Raw genomic sequence first — 19,437 nt, forward strand, 5'->3', positions numbered from 1 at the left:
CATGTCCACATTCAAGTCGAATTACAAGCAATTACTACTAAATAAATACAGTCCATCCTCAAGATTACCGGACCACGACTGACCTATCGATCTCGCTTCCCATGACACGCCGCCCTATTTCTTGTCGCTTTCTTTTTCTATACTGTATTCTTTACTTTCATTCAGTGTGCATGCCTCCTCTTTACTACGCCTAGGCCAAGGTGGGTGTCCGATTCCATTGACAAATCCAAGTCGCTTCGACATCTTCCTGTCTATTCATTGTATCGCATTTTTGTGGTGTATTGAACTGATAAAATTGCTAATAAACCAATGAGGATGATGATGATAGTCGATATGATGCAGCATGTTGACTGTGTACATTTAGTTGTGCCGACCGCGTTTGCAAGGCCGATCACTTATCTGTCGCGAGTCTCGAAATAGGTTGAATAGTGTTATATTGCACTTGACTGTTTTATATTCATTCAAAATTAGACAGCCTATACAAAAATGTCGCTGGACGTTAGTGCATTAAAAGAACAGATTGAAAAAGAGAAGGAGAGCTTGAAAAACGTCGACGAAAACATCAAAAAAATAACTGGGCGAGATCCTAACGAACCAAGGTATGCTGTTTGGATTGCCGAGTTTTGAGTTGTTAATACCGCTTAACTACTGTAACTGCCAGCACTATCGCGTACGAATATACAGGTCCTAACAAAAAAATACTTATATTGGAATAATTCCAGTCATACCGTCGTAATTATAATTACTGATTATTTTATAGGCAGGGAATTGACACAAGAAGAATTTCTCTAGGGTCCGGTGTAAGAAGGCAAGACGTTCCAAATTTGACACTTCGGAGGTATGAATAATGGTGTTACCTTATATTTAAGTTATGGTCCATTATATTAATGCATATATGAAACATGAATTCAAGTCGGTAATATTTTCACTTGCCCTATATCTATAAATGTTGAGTACCAGTACACAAACTATTTTTGATTTGATATTTGCAGACGCCGCAACGTTGAATCAAAAGACGTAGACAGGGACTCGGAGCCTCCAAGGAAAAGGCCAGCTGTCTTCAGCAGGCAATTGATAGTTTTTTTTAAATCTATATTCAACTCTTCTGAAAATACAATTCTCCATTCTCACATCAACTTGACTTTTCTGTGATCACCATTGTAGAAATGTGATTACTGGCCTTACAGTGATGTTCTGATTTTGATTTTATTTCATTGAACACGTTTACTTGTCTTATACAAAGTCCAGAGCATTCACACGAGTATCAGTGCTTTAATCGTATGGTTGTACAGGATTCATTTGTTGGTACAAAGAGCTGGGCCGGACTTGCATTCATTTAAATATCATACTTCTTGCATAGTAATATTAGCATTCCTTGAACTATTGAGTTATCCTGGAAAACATCCACAACGTATAGACCCAAGTTGGGTGTCTAATTTCAAAGACTAGCTTACTTCAAGTCATTTCGACACCAATCGTTCATTGTATCGCAACCTTGTAGTCTTTGAAATGATGAAATTATTAATAAACTGATTGTTATGCTGAGTCAAACTGAGTCAGTTTTTGTGTCTTGATATCATTTCTGATTTAACGCGAGACTGGAATTACGCATTTGTGTTCAGACTGGGTGGTTTGTCTGGGGAAAGAAGGGCCACAGTCAGGAGGTCATCCGTGCACGACAAAGAAGAAGAAGAAGATGATGACGAGGAGGAGGAATTAGCTACAAAGGTATATTATCCGCTTGTCGACCTACAAATTGAGATCGTATATATTTTTCACAATTTGATACAGCGCTAAATTCAAATAATTCTGAGTGAAATACATTTGTAAATGTTCAATTCGATCCTAAATCCACGACACCTTGATCCTTCTGCATCCGTGCCAGCGATTCTCGAAGTGTATTGTGTATGTCAAGGCTACTTGGTTGCTTCTGGTCACTACTCTATTCCAAGTTGAAGTAGCAATTTGAGAGATGTGTCAAAACTTCTGCAAGTAGAAGTAGAAAATGAAGATCTGGAAAGTATGTACATGTACAATTGTACATGGTACGTAGGGTACCACCACATACTTTTAGCAGTTAATACTTGGGAAACTGCAGGGTGCTTCCGCTCCCCAATTTCAAAAATATACTTGACAAAATGCAATGATTTTTACCTCAAAAATCTCGCGTAGAATTGGAAGTAATCTAAAAACACTACTACGGGCTTACTGTTACTGAACACATCTGATTTATCGTCCGTCACCTGCTCTAAACTTGTGCGTTATAGCCTGCTGTGCAATCGTCTGTGGTTTCCACTGCCAAGAAGATCACCAGAGACCAACTTATCAATGCCCAGAACGTTGGCGAAAAGGGCAAAGCAAGGTATGAATCCCCTATGCCTATACTGAGACGGGATTGTTGACCCTTGTTGTTGCCCGCCATCACAGAAATCGCAGGATGTTCGGAATGCTTCTTGGCACTTTGGCGAGATTTAGCGCGGACGGCCAGGGACGACAGGTATTGCGCTGAAAACTTGTTATGTTGCCTTTTGTAGTAATAGGAATAGGACGTCATTTATTTTTGTCTGTGTGTTTTTGCGCCATATACACCGAATCATGATATACGTACACACGATCTGTGCATACGCATACCATGAGTGCATGATGTGGGTAGGTGCAGATATAGCCTTGCAAGGCTGCCGCAAGTCTTGCACCACCCCTCCATTAGAGTTATTCGAAAATAACTTTCCAAATTTTACTTGCTTCGTGATAAAATTGTCAGTCTGCCTAAAAAACGCTACACACCAAAGTGGCTTAATTCTGGCCGGTAGAAGCCATGCAAAACCGAAATTGAAATTTTGACCATTTTGTGAAATGATAGTATTCGCGGTGGCAAATTTCTGAGCTTCAATATGACCAAACATCGTGTTCCAGGCATGCCTGAAGGGAAAGTGATGCTTTTTTTCGTGGATTTTCATCTTGATAACGGCATGTGATCGATGAAAATAAATTGACACGCATGTAAAATGCAGTAAAATATATGCTGATCGCCAAACGGGCAAGCCACAGACACCAATTTTGCTGACCAGGTATTTGGTCTGAACCAGCCGGGGATTGAAGCCACGACTTACCGGACGCTTCCCCCATTACGTTATCTTGTTGGCAATGGTAACATGAATCCTTTTGTTATCAGAGCAAGCAGGCTTTGAAGCAAAAGGAGGTGGAATCGAGACTTGAGGAGCAGAACGAGCAGGAACGGAGGAAGCTGGCTTCGGAACGGAAGACGCTGTTTACAGAGAGAAGAATGCAGCAAAGGAGAATCAATCTTATGGAGGAAAAGATTGCCCTTGCGAATGAGGTACTTCTATTTTTTCATTTCGATACTCAGAATACTAACTTGTGCTTCCTTGCAGCTCGAAGAGTGGGAGAAAGAATGGGAGATTAAATCCCACTCAATTATGACAAAAGCGTCGCCCAGTATCTTCTTTCTCCCGACCGGGTTTACTCCGCGGACGCAACGGGCATTGCAAGAGAGCAAAGAGAGAATTAAGGGTAAGGCGTTCACGGTACTGAGTCCCAGTTTTCTCAGCGTGCATTTCTCGTGCGCAGAGGTCGTCAAAGTGGTAATCATCGCTACTGGAGTACAAGTAGCAGTATCCCATTAAGTACAAAAGCTACCAAGTTGGTCAATGGTCATAGTAATTATCACTACTTCAGTTATAGAAGTAGCAGCTTAATTTTCTACTCTAGTAAAAGTAGGAGTGGCGATTTACAAGTTAAAAACTAGGTATTGCAGGCCTAGTTTTGAGAAAAAATCTGAAACCTTGAGTAGAAATGGAATAGATATCAAAACACGACCTTTCGAGTACGCAGTGTAAGTAGGTAAAATCTATTACTACGAAAAGGTAGAAGTACTTCATTACTGAACGCCTTTGCCAGCAGGCACTTCCATTCAACCTGTCTCCTAGTTTGCAGTCTAAAAACAGTCATTCGAGTAAGGGGCGAAAGTCGGTAAAATCTATTCGGATATTGCGAAAAAGTAGAGTACGATCGTAAATGCTCTAACTATCGCATTTTGTTTGCAGGACTCGTAGAAAAACGTAAAGCCTCGGTGGCCGACACGATGCGCGCGTATGACGACGAGATAAAATTTTTGGAGAACAAGCAAGATGGTAACGACAACGGTAAAGGGGGGGTTAGGAACGGGGCGGGCGCGGGTAGGGCCGGCAGAAAGGGGGGCAAAATCGACGACGAACCCGAGGAGGAGATGGATCTCGATAGCATGGAGCATCATGTCGACATCAAGGTGGACGTGGACGACGCGGAACGAAACGGGAGGGATGGCGACAAAAATGAAGCGCCTGAGCGCGGATCTAAAGTGAGTCACGACGTTGATGAAGCGCCGGTAAACAATATCAACGAAAATTCCGAAGTCCAAGATGACGCAGCTGGAACGTCTGATAAGAACAAGGATGGTGAGAAAGTTGAAAAACTGACGGATGACAAATTAGAAAATGTGAAAGAAATGGAACAGCAGTCTGATGGCGGAAAGGGTTCGATCGTTTCTGAAAATAATGAAGACGAGGGTAAAGATGATGACGCGACTAACGACACTCGCTCGGAGCATGTAAACGATGCTCCCCCGTGCTCTGATGGTGAAGGGAAAGATGCAGAAAGTGAGAACGAGACGAAACCACCTGCCGATGCTGATATAGTCGTGCCGGATGTTGAGAGTACAGGACAGGATTCGGGTGTTACAGAGAATGAAAGTAACGATAAAACTGAGGAGAAACAATCGTTGACTGATAAGGAACTGGCTATTAAGGCTACCGCCGCTGCTACGTCTTCGTCTTCTAGTTCTGAGAGCGAGGGAGAGAAAAGCAAAAAGAAAGGAAAGAAATCAGCGCCTCGAAAACGCAAACAGTCGTCGAGCGATTCAGACTCTTCTTCTTCCTCTGCGTCATCGTCTTCGTCTGATGAAAAATCAAAGAAAGCCGCTAGTGGTTCACGAAGCAGAGTCTCCAGAGACAGCTATCGATCGAACAGACGCGGTCGAGACAGATCACGAAGCAGGGAACGTCGCGACAGTCGCAGAGATCGAAATAGACGCTGAGTGAGAGTTTGAAAATCGCGACACCGTCGCTCGTGTCCTGGTTAATTCCGGCAAGATCGCCCGATTCTCCATGCTATCGAGACCCGGTCGTTGTTGGTAAGTATCCGTGTCCTGTTGCCGACATCTTGCTTGTCGAAATGTGTCCCGGGGATAGGGATCGTGTCGCCGCGACAATCGACAGATATGTACTAAGAGGTTTTATGCGGGGCCGCGCTATAAATTGTGATGTTAATAAAATGATGTTGATAAGTGTTTGTTCGTTTGTTTATAATTTCTGTTGGTGCAACATATAGCGATAGAATGAACCCGCCTAGAACATGTAAGCAAGAGGCATGTACACTGAGTGAGAGACGTAATATTACGGTTACCATACTTTGGAATCAGGAAAGGTGGACACTTTTTCAAAATTTTCAGTTTTATAAAATCTGGTGAATTTTTTCCAATTTTGTGGTTGATTGACTAAAAAAAAGTCGATTTCCTGGCTCAACTCTGGAAATAAGGTTTTCCTTACACACTTTAAGTCGGTTGATTAAAAAAAAGGTTGTCACTTTCGTTTAGACCACGAATTTCCTATTTAGCGTCATTTATGCCCATTTCTTAGCTCTGAAAGCTGTGAAGTAGGACGAATTCCCAAAAAAGGACATTTAGGTGTCCTCTGAGGATATTTTCAAAAACGTGAAAAAGGAGGACAAATCCTAGAGGACGGATGGACGTATGGTAACCCTACGTAATATGAGACACCATAAGGTGGCACGTGTCTGTAGGCGATATGCCAGGCCGATGTCCGTAATCTGGAGCGCTTACTAGTGTGTGGTAGGGCTGGGCCCAGAAATTCGAGTGGAGTCTTGAGAAATGATTTTTTTCAAGAACTGAAGTTATACACATCTTTCTGCTAAGAGTAAATTTATCAACAATTATGATTTCGATACTATCTTCACGCCTTGGTTTCATTGAAATATCAATTGGTCGTGCCACAGCATACATATCACCAGACTAGGACAACCAGATAATTCTGGTAGAATTTGTGAAATGTTTCCATGCTCTGATTCAATTTTAATCTAATTTCTGGCTTTCCTGCGAGCCAAGCTTGCCGTACAAGTACAGGCATTTTCCATTCTCACGCTTATGAGAGTTCCAACTCGGATTTGACATGAACCAAACTCAATTTCCAAGTTTCCGCAAAATCGGTAATTCTGATTCGGAAAAACTGTCTCGTGCAGCTATAATTTTCAAACTTGGAGGAAAATGTGTAGCTATAATTGTAATCTAATATTGAAAAGTTTCCAAGTTGTTCAACTCTACACGTAACACATGTAGTAGTGCAATAAAATAGTTATGGTCGGAACAATGCCGAATACACTTATGGCATCATAATTAGTGATATTAGACTCTAATTCTAATCAGAATCGAATCACTCCAGAAAGATATTAAAAATTTAGCCCAGCCCTGGGTTTCTTTGCCACTCATTCCTAACCTCGAGCTCCTGACATATACGTGCCATTTGTGTGTCAAAGTTTATTGCAAATACCCCGTTAATTACGGGAAATAGTGTTGATAGATAATACGCTGAAGTAAAACGAGATCATTTCATCGGATAGTGCAGGATGATACGCTGAAGTCAAATAAGAACATTTCATTGGATTAGTGCAGGATGGATCATTTCCAATGACAAAAGCGTGACGTGATGCATAGCAAAAGCAGATTGGCAAGGCTATTAATAGAAGTAGAAGTGACGATTGAGAACTGGATGTTGTCATGATTGGATGCTGGAAGTGATGTTGAAGGATTATATCATCCGAGTTTGTAGGATGATTCATCGGTACGCTTTGGTAGCAGCAGGACTATTTTGGAGCGAAGGGTTATTTCGATGCCCTCCCGTGGGATTTCATACTGCGAGTGGTCTCTGTCGGGAGATACCTCCGCTAAGTTCGCGTTGCTGTTACTTAGACTTTTGAAGGACCACAACTGCTGTTTCGCCGACTTTCCCTGTTTGGCGTACACATAGAAAAGTGATAGATCCGTATTTTGAGAACTTAATTCGTTGAAAATATTGTCAAGCTCGTGCTCTTCGGTTAACTTGATAATCGGTGAATTGTTACCAGGTTTCCAGTGTTTCTTCTTCTGGCCAATCACAAAACCTGAATTATCAGAATATCAAACAGTTCAATTTTCTGCACCTCTTAAGATCAAAATCATTATTTAAAATCGTATTGTGTACCTGTTAAGATTGCCCAATGTGCTTTATGCCCCTTTCGCAGACATGGCTCATAATTTCGGTCAGTGTCGTATGGAACGAGAACTGGATACCCCATGAATAAGTGGCGGAAAATCTCTTTCCACGTGTTTGCCAATGTATTACTGATGACTCTGGATTCACATTTCAGGACCCTTTCTGCTAGCTCAGCATACTGATTCGCTAAAACCACAAAATATTAGTCTCCCCCGAGTTAAGGAAAACAATATTTCATTCGGCTAACCTGAAAACATTTCTCCCTGCTTCGAAAAGCCCAGCGATCTTGCAAGGTCCAAGATTTTTTCATCGTTTTCGTAAATCCTGGCATTTGGGTCATGTTTATGCAGCATATGACCCGCCATACATAAAGCGACTAGGCCGCATCTGATTTTGAAAAGGGGGAGATTATGGTACATAAAAGACAGCGATGACAACTCCTTACACTGGTCTCTTCATGCCTTGTATAACGGAAGGTACTGCATTGTTATGAGATGTCCACTTGGTCGGTATGAAGTCATTGCTACAAACAATTACATGTTTTTATACTTATTCCAGTAGCATAGAGCTATCCCAACCTTTTCATAGAGCTTTCATGCATCAGTCTCTCGCACAAAAACGCTTCTTCTTTCGCAACATTGTCCACCGAACCCTTGACTGTGCCATGAACGGGAAATACTATGCTGGTACGAGATTTCGCCTTGTCCGGAATATAGGCCTTCGGTGACGTTTCTATATTTTGAATCATTTATAAAAGAGGATTGTATTCCCTGAATATCCTTAACATCCACACCGACCAGACGGCGCCGCCGAATGAATTCCCCGAACTGTAAGCAGTGTTGCTGGATCGAGCTCGGGAGACCGAGAGACGGCAAGAATATTATAAACATAGCGAAAAGGGCGTGTCTGATAACGCCTTCATTCCTGTATGCCTGAATGAGCGTGGCCAGTGACCAATGCAACGAGATCGCTGCATTCGTTGCAAAGCTGTACGCGCAAAGTACGATTTACGCACTGCTCAGTGCTGAAGTGTTCAAAATTTTAAATCCAGATAGTTGCAAATGTGTTGTCACGCTCTTTGATGGGATTTAATATGGTCTCGAGACTGTAATCCTTCTGAAAAAATGAACTCATATTACCAAACGAATGAACATTAGCATTTATCACGGCAGGTCACATGTTTAGCTGGTATCTCTCCACGCGAAGATGTTTAAACGTTTTAGGAAGTGACTAACAGGTCTCCAAGACTGACCTTGGTGAATAAGATCCACCATCTTACTCAAGAACATTCACTTTGAAATATCACGCACCCATTCCATTAATTGTAATTGAAGGGAAAAGTTGAAAAAGCAATAGTAATCTAATATACAATTGAAAAATTTGCTCTAATTGTGATTCAAGATTTTGAGTCCATTTCCTAATTACTGTAATCTGTAAAGTACTTGAGTAGGGACCGTCAGTCACCAAGTAGGCTAAGTGGTTGTTTTTAGACTACTTGCACTTATAGACAAGATCAGTTACTTCTCACACTTTTGATTCTGAAAAGTAGAAATGTAAAAAGTACTTGATGTTACTCAATCCACACCTACCTTGTCCTGAAGTCACGCAGCAAGTTAGAATGTGCTTTCACCAAACTGTTGTTTCTTTCAAGACATGATTACGTACTGCTGCTTTTAGCAGAGCTGAAGTGATATATTATTTACTGTTGGGTAATTGCATATTCCATAACTTTTGAGTTCTGTTAGTGGAAATACTTGGGCTCAGAGAAATGAGACGCGTTGCCCAGCTATATCACAGCCTATCTCTTATCCCACCGAAACCAAATTCATAATCCATCCTGTGTATACATATTTTATTTGAATAGCATGCAGTCTCGTGTTAACACTGAGTACGCACAGATGTTACAGCAAATATTCTTGCAATCTGTCAACCACCCAAGATTTCTGATGTAGCCTCAAATATGCTATCCAGGATACTATTGCATGTAGTAGACATAATCATGGTGAAGACAAAATGAAGCGCATCTCAGCGAGATTGATACAATATTTGTACATCAGCAAACATAATATACAATTTGCATCTTGAACTGTCAATGAAATCAGTCGCTGGCAGGACTCAGCGCAGCTACTCCCGGTAACGTTTTACCTTCCAACAATTCAAGACTAGCTCCACCACCAGTGCTGACGTGGCTCACTTTATCTTCCGTGGCATACTTTGCACAGCATGTCGCTGTGTCCCCTCCGCCGATTATTGACACTGCGCCACTCGCTGTTGCTTTCACAACATCATTCATCATTTCTTTGGTTCCTGCTTCAAAACTTGTCATTTCAAACACGCCCGGTGGACCATTCCATACAATAAGCTTAGCGGATTCAATCACACTTTTGAACGCTTTCCTACTCTCAGGACCGATGTCTAATCCCATCCAACCATCAGGGATGCCATCAGATACTGTAGCATTCCCAACGCTGGCATCATCTGAAAATTTATCACCTGTAACAAAGTCGGAAGGAAGATGAATTTTAACATTTTTGTCCTTAGCAGTAGACATCAGTTCTTCCACAATCTTAGCTCCATCTTCATCGTAGAGCGAACCTCCGATTTTCATTCCTTTCAACACTTTCAAAAACGTAAACGCCATTCCCCCGCCTATAATCATTTCGTTGACTTTTGACAGCATGTTTTTGATCAATTGTATCTTATCCTTAACTTTAGCACCTCCCAAGATAGCAAGAAATGGTCTCGCCGGAGTTTCTAAAGCTTTCTCAAAGTACGTGAGCTCTTTCTTCAGAAGATAACCGGCTGCGCGGGTCTCATGGTTGACCCCTACCATTGAGCTATGCGCTCGATGAGCTGTTCCAAATGCGTCGTTAACATACACATCTCCCAGTTCTGATAAACTATCACGGAATTCCTTAATTTGAGAATCCGTGGCTTTAACTTTGTTACCATCTTTGTCCACGCCTTTTCCTTCTTCTTCAAGATGGAAGCGCAAGTTCTCCAGAAGAACAACCGAACCTGGTACAGGATCGGCACAAGTGCTTTCGACCTCTGCACCCACGCAGTCATCGAGAAATTTAACATTAGTCAGAAGAAGTTTCTGTACTTCGGCAGCAACAGGTGCTAATGAATATTTTTCTTGCTTTCGACCATCTGGCCTACCGAGATGGCTCATTAAAACTACTGATTTTGCCCCGTTTTCCAGACAGTGCTTAATGGAAGGAATTGCTGCAGCGATTCTTTGATTGTTGGTGATCTGACCATTTTTCATTGGTACATTGAAGTCGACCCTGATGAGTACACGTTTACCCTTCACATCAACGCTATCAATGCTCAACTTTTTAAGCGACATGATTAATCCACGTACTCGGCACAGTGACGAAATCTAATAAAATCCGCGTTTAGAGTTTACATACGGGGTTTGCAGATTTGCAGCAAACAGCAGTAGCAGCCAAGGTCGTCGTCGGCTCGCAGACAATACGAAACATAATCATTGATTCGTCTCAAACTGTAAAAAAGAATTTCATGGGCGAATGAATCTGTTATTGGACATTTGACATCTTCGTAGTCATTTGCATCTAAAAGCTGTATGAGTTCTAGAGTTATATAGCATGAATATGATATTGAATATATACGTTTTATAGACCGACAAACAGACATTTATTGTTTTGTCAAACATAAAATTTGACTGAAGGTGATTATCTAGTTCGGTTTATTATTAATTTTTATTAGTTCAATACACCACAAAAAATTGCGATTCGATGAAAAGATAGGACGTTGTCGAAACGACTCGGAGCAGTCTTTGGAATCACACATTCACCTCGGCGATGTAGAGAGGAGGGCATGCACACTGAATAAAAAGTAAAAGAAGATAGAAAAAGCAAGCGACAAAATGGGGTGGCATGTCACGGAAGGCGAGATCGATAGGTCAGGTTGTGGTCCAGTAATCTTGTGGGCGGACTAGTATTCATTTAGTAGAAATTGCTTGTATTTTGACTTAAATGTGGATATGACTGTCGGGTGGCCGGTGGGAGGTCAGGTCCGGCATATTTGATGGAGCGATGATCTTTTCGGTCAATCATATGATATTTGGACGACGCAGACGCGCGTGTGTTGTACTTGTGCGCTTCTGATTCCAAGGTAAAGAAGTCATTGAAATATTCGGGGCAATGACCGCAGTGGAACTGATACATAGACCTTAGATTAAGAACGATATGGCCATAGCCTTTATACTGGCTATGATAACAGTGATGTATACTTTTCCAACATCATCATCATCATCATTGGTTTATTAGCAATTTTGTCAGTTCAATACACCACAAAAATGCGATACAGTGAAAAGACAGGGCGAAGATGTCGAAGCGACAAGGAGTAGTCTATGGAATCTGACACCCACCTTGGCCTAGGCGATGTAAAGAGGAGGCATGCACGCACACTGAATGAAAGTAAAGAAGATAGTATAGAAGAAGAATGCGACAAGAAATAGGGCGGCATGTCATGGGAAGCGAGATCGATAGGTCAGTCGTGGTCCGGTAATCTTGAGGATGGACTGTATTTATTTAGTAGTAATTGCTTGTATTTCGACTTGAATGTGGACATGCTCGTCGACTGTCGGATGGCCGGCGGGATACTGTTCCACACATCAGGTCCGGCATATTTGATGGAGCGATGATCTTTATCGGTCGATCATATGATATTTGGACGACGTGGACGCGCGTGTGTTGTACTTGTGCGCTTTTGATTCAGAGGTTTGATTCAAACTCATCAAACAATATTGGACCAGATAAGCAAAATCTGTACATTAAAAAAATTGGTTTTGTAGAACCATAGCCTTTACAAGGTTATGACAGAACAGCGAGAATGAAAATTAAAATACACAGTACACACGTGATATCTGCGGTACATGTGACACTTCGGAACGTCAACATGAACGACGAGCCCTATAACGCACTTCATGTCTTCCAGAGCAGAGATGAGCATGGATTAGGATTAGGTTTTGAAAAAACAGGATTTGTGAAATTTTGTTGGATTTGGATTGGATTTGGATTAGACATTTTTTTCAGAACGGATTAGGATTTGGATTGGATATACCTATTTTCTGGGAGATTGAAATGTCGTGTGGCGAATGGCGACAAACTTTATTTAGATCAGTTATTAATGTACTTATGGCTACTAAGTTATCTTGAATCAAGTGAATCGTTGGTTGTGAAAAAAAAATTTCGAATCCCTCCATTGCATAAATTAGTATTTTTTCTGAATTTCCAGTTGGAATCGGATTAGGATTGGACATGGACTTGAATATGAAAAAGTTATGGACTAGGATTTGGATTTGGATTTTAAGGTTCGGATTTGGATTGGATTAGGACATAGAAATTTCAAATCTGGAACAGAGATGAGTGGATTTGAAATTTCTATGTCCTAATCCAATCCAAACCTTTAAATCCATATCCAAATCCTAATCCATGACTTTTTCATATTCAAGTCCATGTCCATTTGTCCAATCCTAATCCGATATCAACTAGAAATTCAGAAAAAATACCAATTTATGCGATGGAGGGATTCGAAAATTTTCTTTCACAACCAACGATTCACTTGATTCAAGATAACTTAGTAACCATAAGTACATTAATAACTGATCTGAATGAAGTTTGTCGCCATTCGTCACACGACATTTCAATCTCCCAGAAAATACGTAAATCCAATCCAAATCCTAATCCGTTCTGAAAAAAATGTCTAATCCAAATCCAATCCAAATCCGACAAAATTTCACAAATCCTGTTTTTTCAAAACCTAATCCTAATCCATACTCATCTCTGATGTCTTCATGCGCGGTGCACTTGATTGTATTTGGTCAAATTGCAGATATTGTAGTCGATAAGCGTAGCTTCGTACGGTACTCACTGAAGAGATCTTTGATAATTGATTGAAAATGAGTCGGAAGCAAACTCCTAGTGATTTCTTGAAGCAAATCATTGGAAGACCTGTTGTTGTCAAACTCAATTCTGGCGTTGACTACAGAGGAGTTCTGGCCTGTCTTGATGGGTATATGAATATTGCATTGGAACAGACGGAAGAATATGTAAATGGACAGTTGAAGAATAAGTACGGAGATGCATTCATTAGAGGCAATAATGTATTTTACATCAGCACGCAAAAGCGTCGAGGTGGAGCCTGAAATGAAATCTGCTGCAAAGAAAGATATAGTGTTGTAGGAAACCACAACATATCAGCAGCCTGAATGCTGTCGTTATAATCATATCAATTACATTTTTGAGTCATTTTTGTATGTACAAAACATTTGACTGCCATTTCGAATTAGAGCTGTGAATTTCAGGAAAACACTGACTTTTTTTGTCTGTTTCTTCGGAATCATTCTCTCAATGTTGTTTGTAGAAAATGTCTTTAATCCAAGCCCCAGGAACCCTATCACATAATCAGTTCTTGAGTGACTGCCGTGTGCTTGTGAAAGAGGATGATTGGACATTAGTCAAGAAAGGGATCCATCAACCATTCATCAAACGAACATTCCATGTGAAGGCAAGATCTACTTGTGAATCAGAGAATGTGATCAATACGGAGGACTCTGATGATAATGAACAAGTTTCTACAACTTTACCAGACTTGGTTCAATGTGAATGCCATGTCGTTTATAGTGATAGTTACTGCAATCCTGTTTTGTACTTCAATATGTATGACTGTCAAGGTAAAACCTTTCCACTGGAATATATATGGGAAAACATTGTCGAATCATCTTTTGTAAGTCATTTAAAACGTAATCCCTGGAACTTTTTGACCCAGGCTGAGCATCCAGTGTTGTTAATTCCATTTTTTCAGTTGCATCCCTGTCACACCGTTGATTTTATGAAGCCTTTACATGAGTTGTCTCGGTCTGAAAATGTGACTCAATTTTGCTACATCCGTGCATGGCTCAGCATTGTATTGCAAGTTCTTGGAATAAAGACTAATTGATACTTTTTGGTAAAGGTGATAATACTATGCTTACTAGAAAAGCCCTTCGTTTAATCAGGAGTTCCTCTACTAAGCTTTCACAAAGCTTTTCTACGAGTTGCGGCAAACATCACAATGAAAGGTTCCAGGCTTCGATTCAGGGCCCCAAGTTCACGCAACTAACGACTGGATCATACAATTTATGCAAAAGGCGTTTGTCGTCAGAGACATTTCAAGAACAGAACAACCAAAACTCTCATGAGCAATCTGAAGATAAGGCTGATCGTAGTGACCAAGATATTAGAAACGAAGTACTAGAAAACGCGATGAAATATGTGACAGAATACGGTTGGAGCCGCGAATCTTTGGCAATGTCTGCCAGCGATCTTGGATATCCAAGTGTCGCCGAAGGTATGTTCCAAAAAGGGGGAGCTGATCTCATTCTTCATTTTACTATCAAAAGCAATTCGGATCTCGTAAGTTTCATGGAAGAAATAGAAAGCCAGGACGAAAAAATGAAAACCCCTGAATTTATTCGAACCGTGTTGGAACATAGACTGCGTATGCTCATTCCGTATATATCGGTGTGGCCACAAGCGATGGCAATTTTACTCGGACCGGCGACAGTTTTTGAAGCGACACAAGAACTGGGGAAGATGGTTGACGACATATGGTTTCATGCAGGAGATAAATCCACAGATTTCAACTGGTACACAAAGAGAGGTTTACTGGCCAAACTTTTTGTCAGCACTCAGCTTGTAATGGTCAAGGATCAGTCGCCAGACTTCCGAGATTCCTGGGAATTCTTAGATCGCAGGTACCGTAGGTTTTAGCTTACTTCTGGTATTGCTCTAACCCACGTTCGCTTTTAGGATGAAAGATATTGCCACATTTGGAAAGATGTCACGCACATTGCAAGAGCAAGGACAATTTGTAGCCGATGTAGGTGCAGCTGGGTTCACTGTGATGTGTAATATACTCGGAATGGGGGAACGTAGGCGATGATGCCCTGCCGTGATCTTCATCGTTTCATGACTGGATAAATATAAGCCTTTGCCAAAGTTCAAGTGTCAGATTATGAATCGGCACCCCATGACTGTTATTGACCACAACTGCACATAATTTTTTTAGTGTCCAAGTAGGTTTTGACAGCTTATTTAAGTCATTCAAGGGGTTGTTTTGACTACTTACACCCCTACTTGGATTTGGAAAAGCAGAAAATACTTTTGGGATAAGTTTACATCAATTTATGAGTGAATTCGATGCAACTAGACCAATTTTTAATTGCGCCTGTATTTCAATAACTGAATATATTTTCAATGATTGTGCCTAGTGTCGGTTTCAATTCAAAATGTAAATTCGAGATATTTTGCAATTTTGAAGATGGTCGCTTTCGACCAAATCTACTTGAGTACTTTTCAAACCTTTCATTTTCTGGTCCCACTCAGGAGTAGCCTTGACATGTCTTTTGGACAGTTTGAAGTACTTAAGTGGTTGTTTAGTGTCTACTTCCAGTTGTGCTCCGAAAGTTTTAAAAAGCTAACTGCATGCATAATAGCAAGTGGGAGGCGGGTATTGGGTGAGATCTGTTTGCCAACAGAAGTCGACAAATGAATACCAGATCTTTTTTCTGCTTGAAAATTCCTCTGAGATCGTCAATAACGGTATCATCTACATTTCCACGATGTCTTGTAAATGAATTTAGAAAAGCTGGCATAATCTGCTTACTGACAAAAAAGATACTATCAGCCGTTCAATCATTTCTATCCGATCAAGGTTATACATTAGTATGTGCAAGACAACAGGAGGTGATTTACAATGATGCTTACTCAATAAAATATTTCACTTCCATATATTGCCACAACCCATTAAAATAGTTTTGGTACCGTTCAAGTTGCTCTTCTTATTCGTGTTGAATTCTAAGCCGGGTTAGCAAAAATCTTTCTATTGGAGCAGCTGTATTGCGATAGATATAGGTTTCTACATTTTGTGCAGCAAGTATGTATGGAATTTGCTGCGGCGCAGGGTTCGTGTGCCAGCGTTAGCATGGTGAAGATTTCATGCGAGTCCAAAGTCTTCAAGAATACTCCTGGTAGCTTCCGCCTCCTGATATTCCTCCTGCATGGCGTCAGCAGACTCGACCGCTTGCAGCACCTTTTTCTTAGAAGACTCTTGTATTTCACCTAAAATTCACAAAAAATCATTGACTACAATTTAACGCTTCTCGGCCTATCTATAAGTATCAGACGAACCTGCAAGAATAAACTCGTCTAGAATGTAATACGCTTTCTCAAAGTTGAATATGATGTCAAGCTCGCAGACGCTTCCGAAATACTTATCAAGTATTTCAACGTATCGGTGAATAATTTCTAGTGTCAGAAGCTCATTGTCGGAATCGTCGACTGCGCAGCAAAAGAAGAGCGAAGCGTATCTTTTGTACACAATCTGGAAAGCAAAGCCCGATCATCACGATAAATGAATACCATTGTTACATTTGATCATAAATGAATTAATAGATGCAGAGTTTTTCCTCACAACTCCGACGCTAAACTCTTTTGAAACCAAGTGGAAGGCTCCCAAATATTGCTAAAAAGTCCCAACTGCAGATAAAATTTCAAGGATGAGAGCAACGAATCCCGATTGAATATCTTACCTTGGAATCCTTCCAATCTAAGAAATTACACATTTTTGGTCGCCGGGCCAATATGATTGATACCAATTCTCGGATAATCTTTTTTCTTTCCTTATCACCGATTGCATTGAACCATTTTTGGAGTCTCACTTTACCCTGTCTACTGAAGAGTAGCATAAACTTAATCATACTGAATAATGACGGAGTTCGGGCTCCAACGTATTCTTGGTTTCCCGTTTGATGCAGAAAATCTGTGAATGTGATGAGTAAACAAATGTAACTTCAAAATAGTAGTGTCTCAAAAATGCGTACACATCGTCATCATTGAACCATAACAGGATAAAGTCGGCTGCCGCTTTCGTCTTCTCCTGACCGTGGGATCGCCGCATCGTATCAGTACTCAGTTTTCCGCACTATTAAGATATAAGTTATACGCCGTTTACTTTTCATGAAGCAATCCTGCCCATTTACCTGCTTAGAACCAGCACTGGTTTAGCTCACCGCCGTTCGAGTTCTTAGGAGGCAGCCAAATGGAATTGAAATCGGGACCTATGGGTGTGGGTTGCAAGACCAACGGCGTAACGACCGACTACAGATTACTAATCACTATATAATAGGGTTACCATACGTCCTCTTTCGAAAGTGTCCTCGGAGGACGCCCAAATGTCCTCTTTTTTGAGAATTTTGGTTAAATATAGAGCAAATTTCGACTGAGATACAAGTATCACTCCGGCGGCTATTTCAGGAACTGAGCCGGAAAGCTGACCTAAAGCTGTATTTCGGAGCTGAGCCGGAATGTTGAACATTTTTTTAGTCAACCGACCATGAAGTGGGAAAAATTTATCATTTTTCAGGACTTTGCTCCGGTATTGCAAGTCTGAAAATTTTGCAAAAGTGTTATCTTTTCAGATTTCCAGAATATGGTAACCCTACTATGGAATAATATACCTAATTATCTATAGACCAGTGGTTCATAGCCTTGGTTCCATCCAGGGCTTTGGAGCCGGGGCCCCGGAGGCGCGCATTGTCAGCGGAGCCGGAGCTCCAAATAAAATTCAGGTGGATCCGGAGCTGGATCCGGTTGTTTGAAGTATTTCATAAGATGCCTGTGCTTTTACTAATGGTTGAATTCACATAAATTTACGGTAATCGTTCTCAAGATTAAGAATTGTTGTCTCGTTGACAGGACATTTTTTAACTATAACCAGTAACCATATTCATACATAGGCACCAAACCTGGGTAGGCTGGATTTGCCACGCTTACTCCGCGCTTACTTTAATATGGGTATACCCGAAATTTCGTTTTCAGCGCAACAACGATTGCCTATTGTGTGGTTCGAAAAATAATAAAAACCATGCATGCCACAAAACGGGATTGATGCCTATGTGAATTGTGAGCTGAACAATTTACCTAATTAGTAATGAGAATACCAGAGAATAGAAACGTGACCTAGCTGTACATTTCGATTAAGAGGCGTACATGCCGCACGCCAAGCAACATCGTCTCCATTCTTAATAGGATTAGCAAATGCACGATTGATAGATTTTTAATAGTAGCGCCAGATTGGACAGTGTGTTATCGTTTATGCCTGCGAATTGAAATTCATCAAAACAAGGCCTTTGTTCGAAACGTGTTTTCAATTGTTGTTGTTTTTCTGTTTTTTGTTTTATCAGGCCATGGAATGACATTGCTAATTGAAAATATAGGGTAAATATTGCTCCTTCGACGAATCATGCTTCCCACCACTGTCATATAGGGCAGGCTACGCACCAAAATATCTTTAGCCGGACTACATCGTCATGCAGCGTTTATACGGTCGACGGTCATCATCATCAGAACATTCATTCCGTACCAATGATCTACATCTACGTACTATAGCTACTGAGCCGACTATTTCGAGGGTTCCAACCACAGTGATGGTGTGAACCTCTGAAAGGTTCAGGTTCGTGTGAACACGAACTTTTTTGAACAGTTCTATGATAGGGTTACCATATTTTTATGAAGCAAATTCCGGACACTCTTTAGCGCCCACTAGCGGATTTTAAAAGGAGGTGCAACACATTGACCGTCAATATGATGTCACACATAGCAAAGTATTGCCCATCGACTGTATACACTATGCAGGAATGGAGTGGAACATAGGTCATGAATTGGGCCATCTGTAATGTGAGCTCTGCTGATTGCTACTTGCTGGGGTCTGCAATAGATTCCTCCACGGGCCGGATGAAATCATCTGGCGGGCCGTGTCTGGCCTGCCATGATTGTGTTTGACAGCCCTGTCGGTGTGGCTATCTATTTATGTGTTTTAATCAGGTCCGAAACATCATTTTTTCTGCCTCCTTCCGCCCAAAAAAGCACTGATCTTGGGCCCACCATAGGGTAGTTGATGTAAGTTGTTGGGCACTTACTATATGCATTTGGCTGTTAAATTTTATGTATGAATTCTGTCAATAATATTGATTCTTCCATATATTAGGCTACTATAAAATACACCAGCAGCAAATACACCACATCCGGTGATTTCCAACCTTTTA

The 19,437-nt window shown here is 41.0% G+C and overlaps 4 protein-coding genes across 4 annotated transcripts; 1 reads left to right on the forward strand and 3 right to left on the reverse strand.

Annotated features, from left to right (window-relative positions):
* The first annotated feature begins 355 nt into the window (after positions 1-355).
* Positions 356-15,598, forward strand: LOC145450072 (uncharacterized). Its single transcript, XM_080328552.1, has 12 exons — positions 356-599; positions 761-838; positions 993-1,067; positions 1,623-1,728; positions 2,268-2,362; positions 2,428-2,497; positions 3,173-3,337; positions 3,393-3,531; positions 4,065-5,089; positions 10,306-10,442; positions 14,290-15,087; positions 15,143-15,598. The coding sequence occupies exons 1-12, from the start codon at positions 487-489 to the stop codon at positions 15,273-15,275; spliced, it is 2,934 nt and encodes a 977-aa protein (XP_080184678.1). The 5' UTR covers positions 356-486; the 3' UTR covers positions 15,276-15,598.
* LOC145450284 (actin maturation protease-like) lies at positions 6,593-8,201 on the reverse strand. Its single transcript, XM_080328801.1, has 5 exons — positions 7,901-8,201; positions 7,768-7,845; positions 7,570-7,709; positions 7,311-7,508; positions 6,593-7,230 (listed from the first exon to the last, which is right to left on the reverse strand). Exons 1-5 carry the CDS (start codon positions 8,068-8,070, stop codon positions 6,884-6,886), a joined length of 933 nt encoding a protein of 310 aa, XP_080184927.1. The 5' UTR covers positions 8,071-8,201; the 3' UTR covers positions 6,593-6,883.
* LOC145450283 (putative phosphoglycerate kinase) lies at positions 9,158-10,810 on the reverse strand. Its single transcript, XM_080328800.1, has one exon. It carries the CDS (start codon positions 10,672-10,674, stop codon positions 9,421-9,423), a length of 1,254 nt encoding a protein of 417 aa, XP_080184926.1. The 5' UTR covers positions 10,675-10,810; the 3' UTR covers positions 9,158-9,420.
* Positions 15,599-16,211: 613 nt separating the features above from the next.
* Positions 16,212-17,239, reverse strand: LOC145450286 (AP-1 complex subunit sigma-2-like). The gene is made up of 4 exons (XM_080328803.1): positions 17,215-17,239; positions 16,924-17,153; positions 16,523-16,715; positions 16,212-16,453 (listed from the first exon to the last, which is right to left on the reverse strand). The coding sequence occupies exons 1-4, from the start codon at positions 17,225-17,227 to the stop codon at positions 16,329-16,331; spliced, it is 561 nt and encodes a 186-aa protein (XP_080184929.1). The 5' UTR covers positions 17,228-17,239; the 3' UTR covers positions 16,212-16,328.
* Positions 17,240-19,437: the final 2,198 nt, after the last annotated feature.

The sequence above is a fragment of the Botryllus schlosseri genome, chromosome 11 (genome assembly GCF_051294905.1).
Source record: "Botryllus schlosseri isolate E-star chromosome 11, Bs_hap1, whole genome shotgun sequence".
In the NCBI taxonomy this organism is placed as follows: domain Eukaryota; kingdom Metazoa; phylum Chordata; class Ascidiacea; order Stolidobranchia; family Styelidae; genus Botryllus; species Botryllus schlosseri.

What these genes read in the sequence shown, in the direction of transcription:
- LOC145450072 (XM_080328552.1), top strand. Translation starts at nt 487, where the DNA reads ATGTCGCTGGACGTTAGTGCATTAAAAGAACAGATTGAAAAAGAGAAG. An exon ending in CGGACGGCCAGGGACGACAG is followed by an intron (nt 2,498 to 3,172) that starts GTATTGCGCTGA and finishes TTTTGTTATCAG; the next exon opens with AGCAAGCAGGCTTTGAAGCA. An exon ending in GCAGAGATCGAAATAGACGC is followed by an intron (nt 5,090 to 10,305) that starts TGAGTGAGAGTT and finishes TTCTTCTTCAAG; the next exon opens with ATGGAAGCGCAAGTTCTCCA.
- LOC145450284 (XM_080328801.1), bottom strand. Translation starts at nt 8,070, where the DNA reads ATGATTCAAAATATAGAAACGTCACCGAAGGCCTATATTCCGGACAAG. An exon ending in GCAGGGAGAAATGTTTTCAG is followed by an intron (nt 7,509 to 7,569) that starts GTTAGCCGAATG and finishes TTGTGGTTTTAG; the next exon opens with CGAATCAGTATGCTGAGCTA. An exon ending in ACATTGGGCAATCTTAACAG is followed by an intron (nt 7,231 to 7,310) that starts GTACACAATACG and finishes CTGATAATTCAG; the next exon opens with GTTTTGTGATTGGCCAGAAG.
- LOC145450283 (XM_080328800.1), bottom strand. Translation starts at nt 10,674, where the DNA reads ATGTCGCTTAAAAAGTTGAGCATTGATAGCGTTGATGTGAAGGGTAAA.
- LOC145450286 (XM_080328803.1), bottom strand. An exon ending in TAGATTGGAAGGATTCCAAG is followed by an intron (nt 16,716 to 16,923) that starts GTAAGATATTCA and finishes TTTGCTTTCCAG; the next exon opens with ATTGTGTACAAAAGATACGC. An exon ending in AGACGAGTTTATTCTTGCAG is followed by an intron (nt 16,454 to 16,522) that starts GTTCGTCTGATA and finishes TGTGAATTTTAG; the next exon opens with GTGAAATACAAGAGTCTTCT.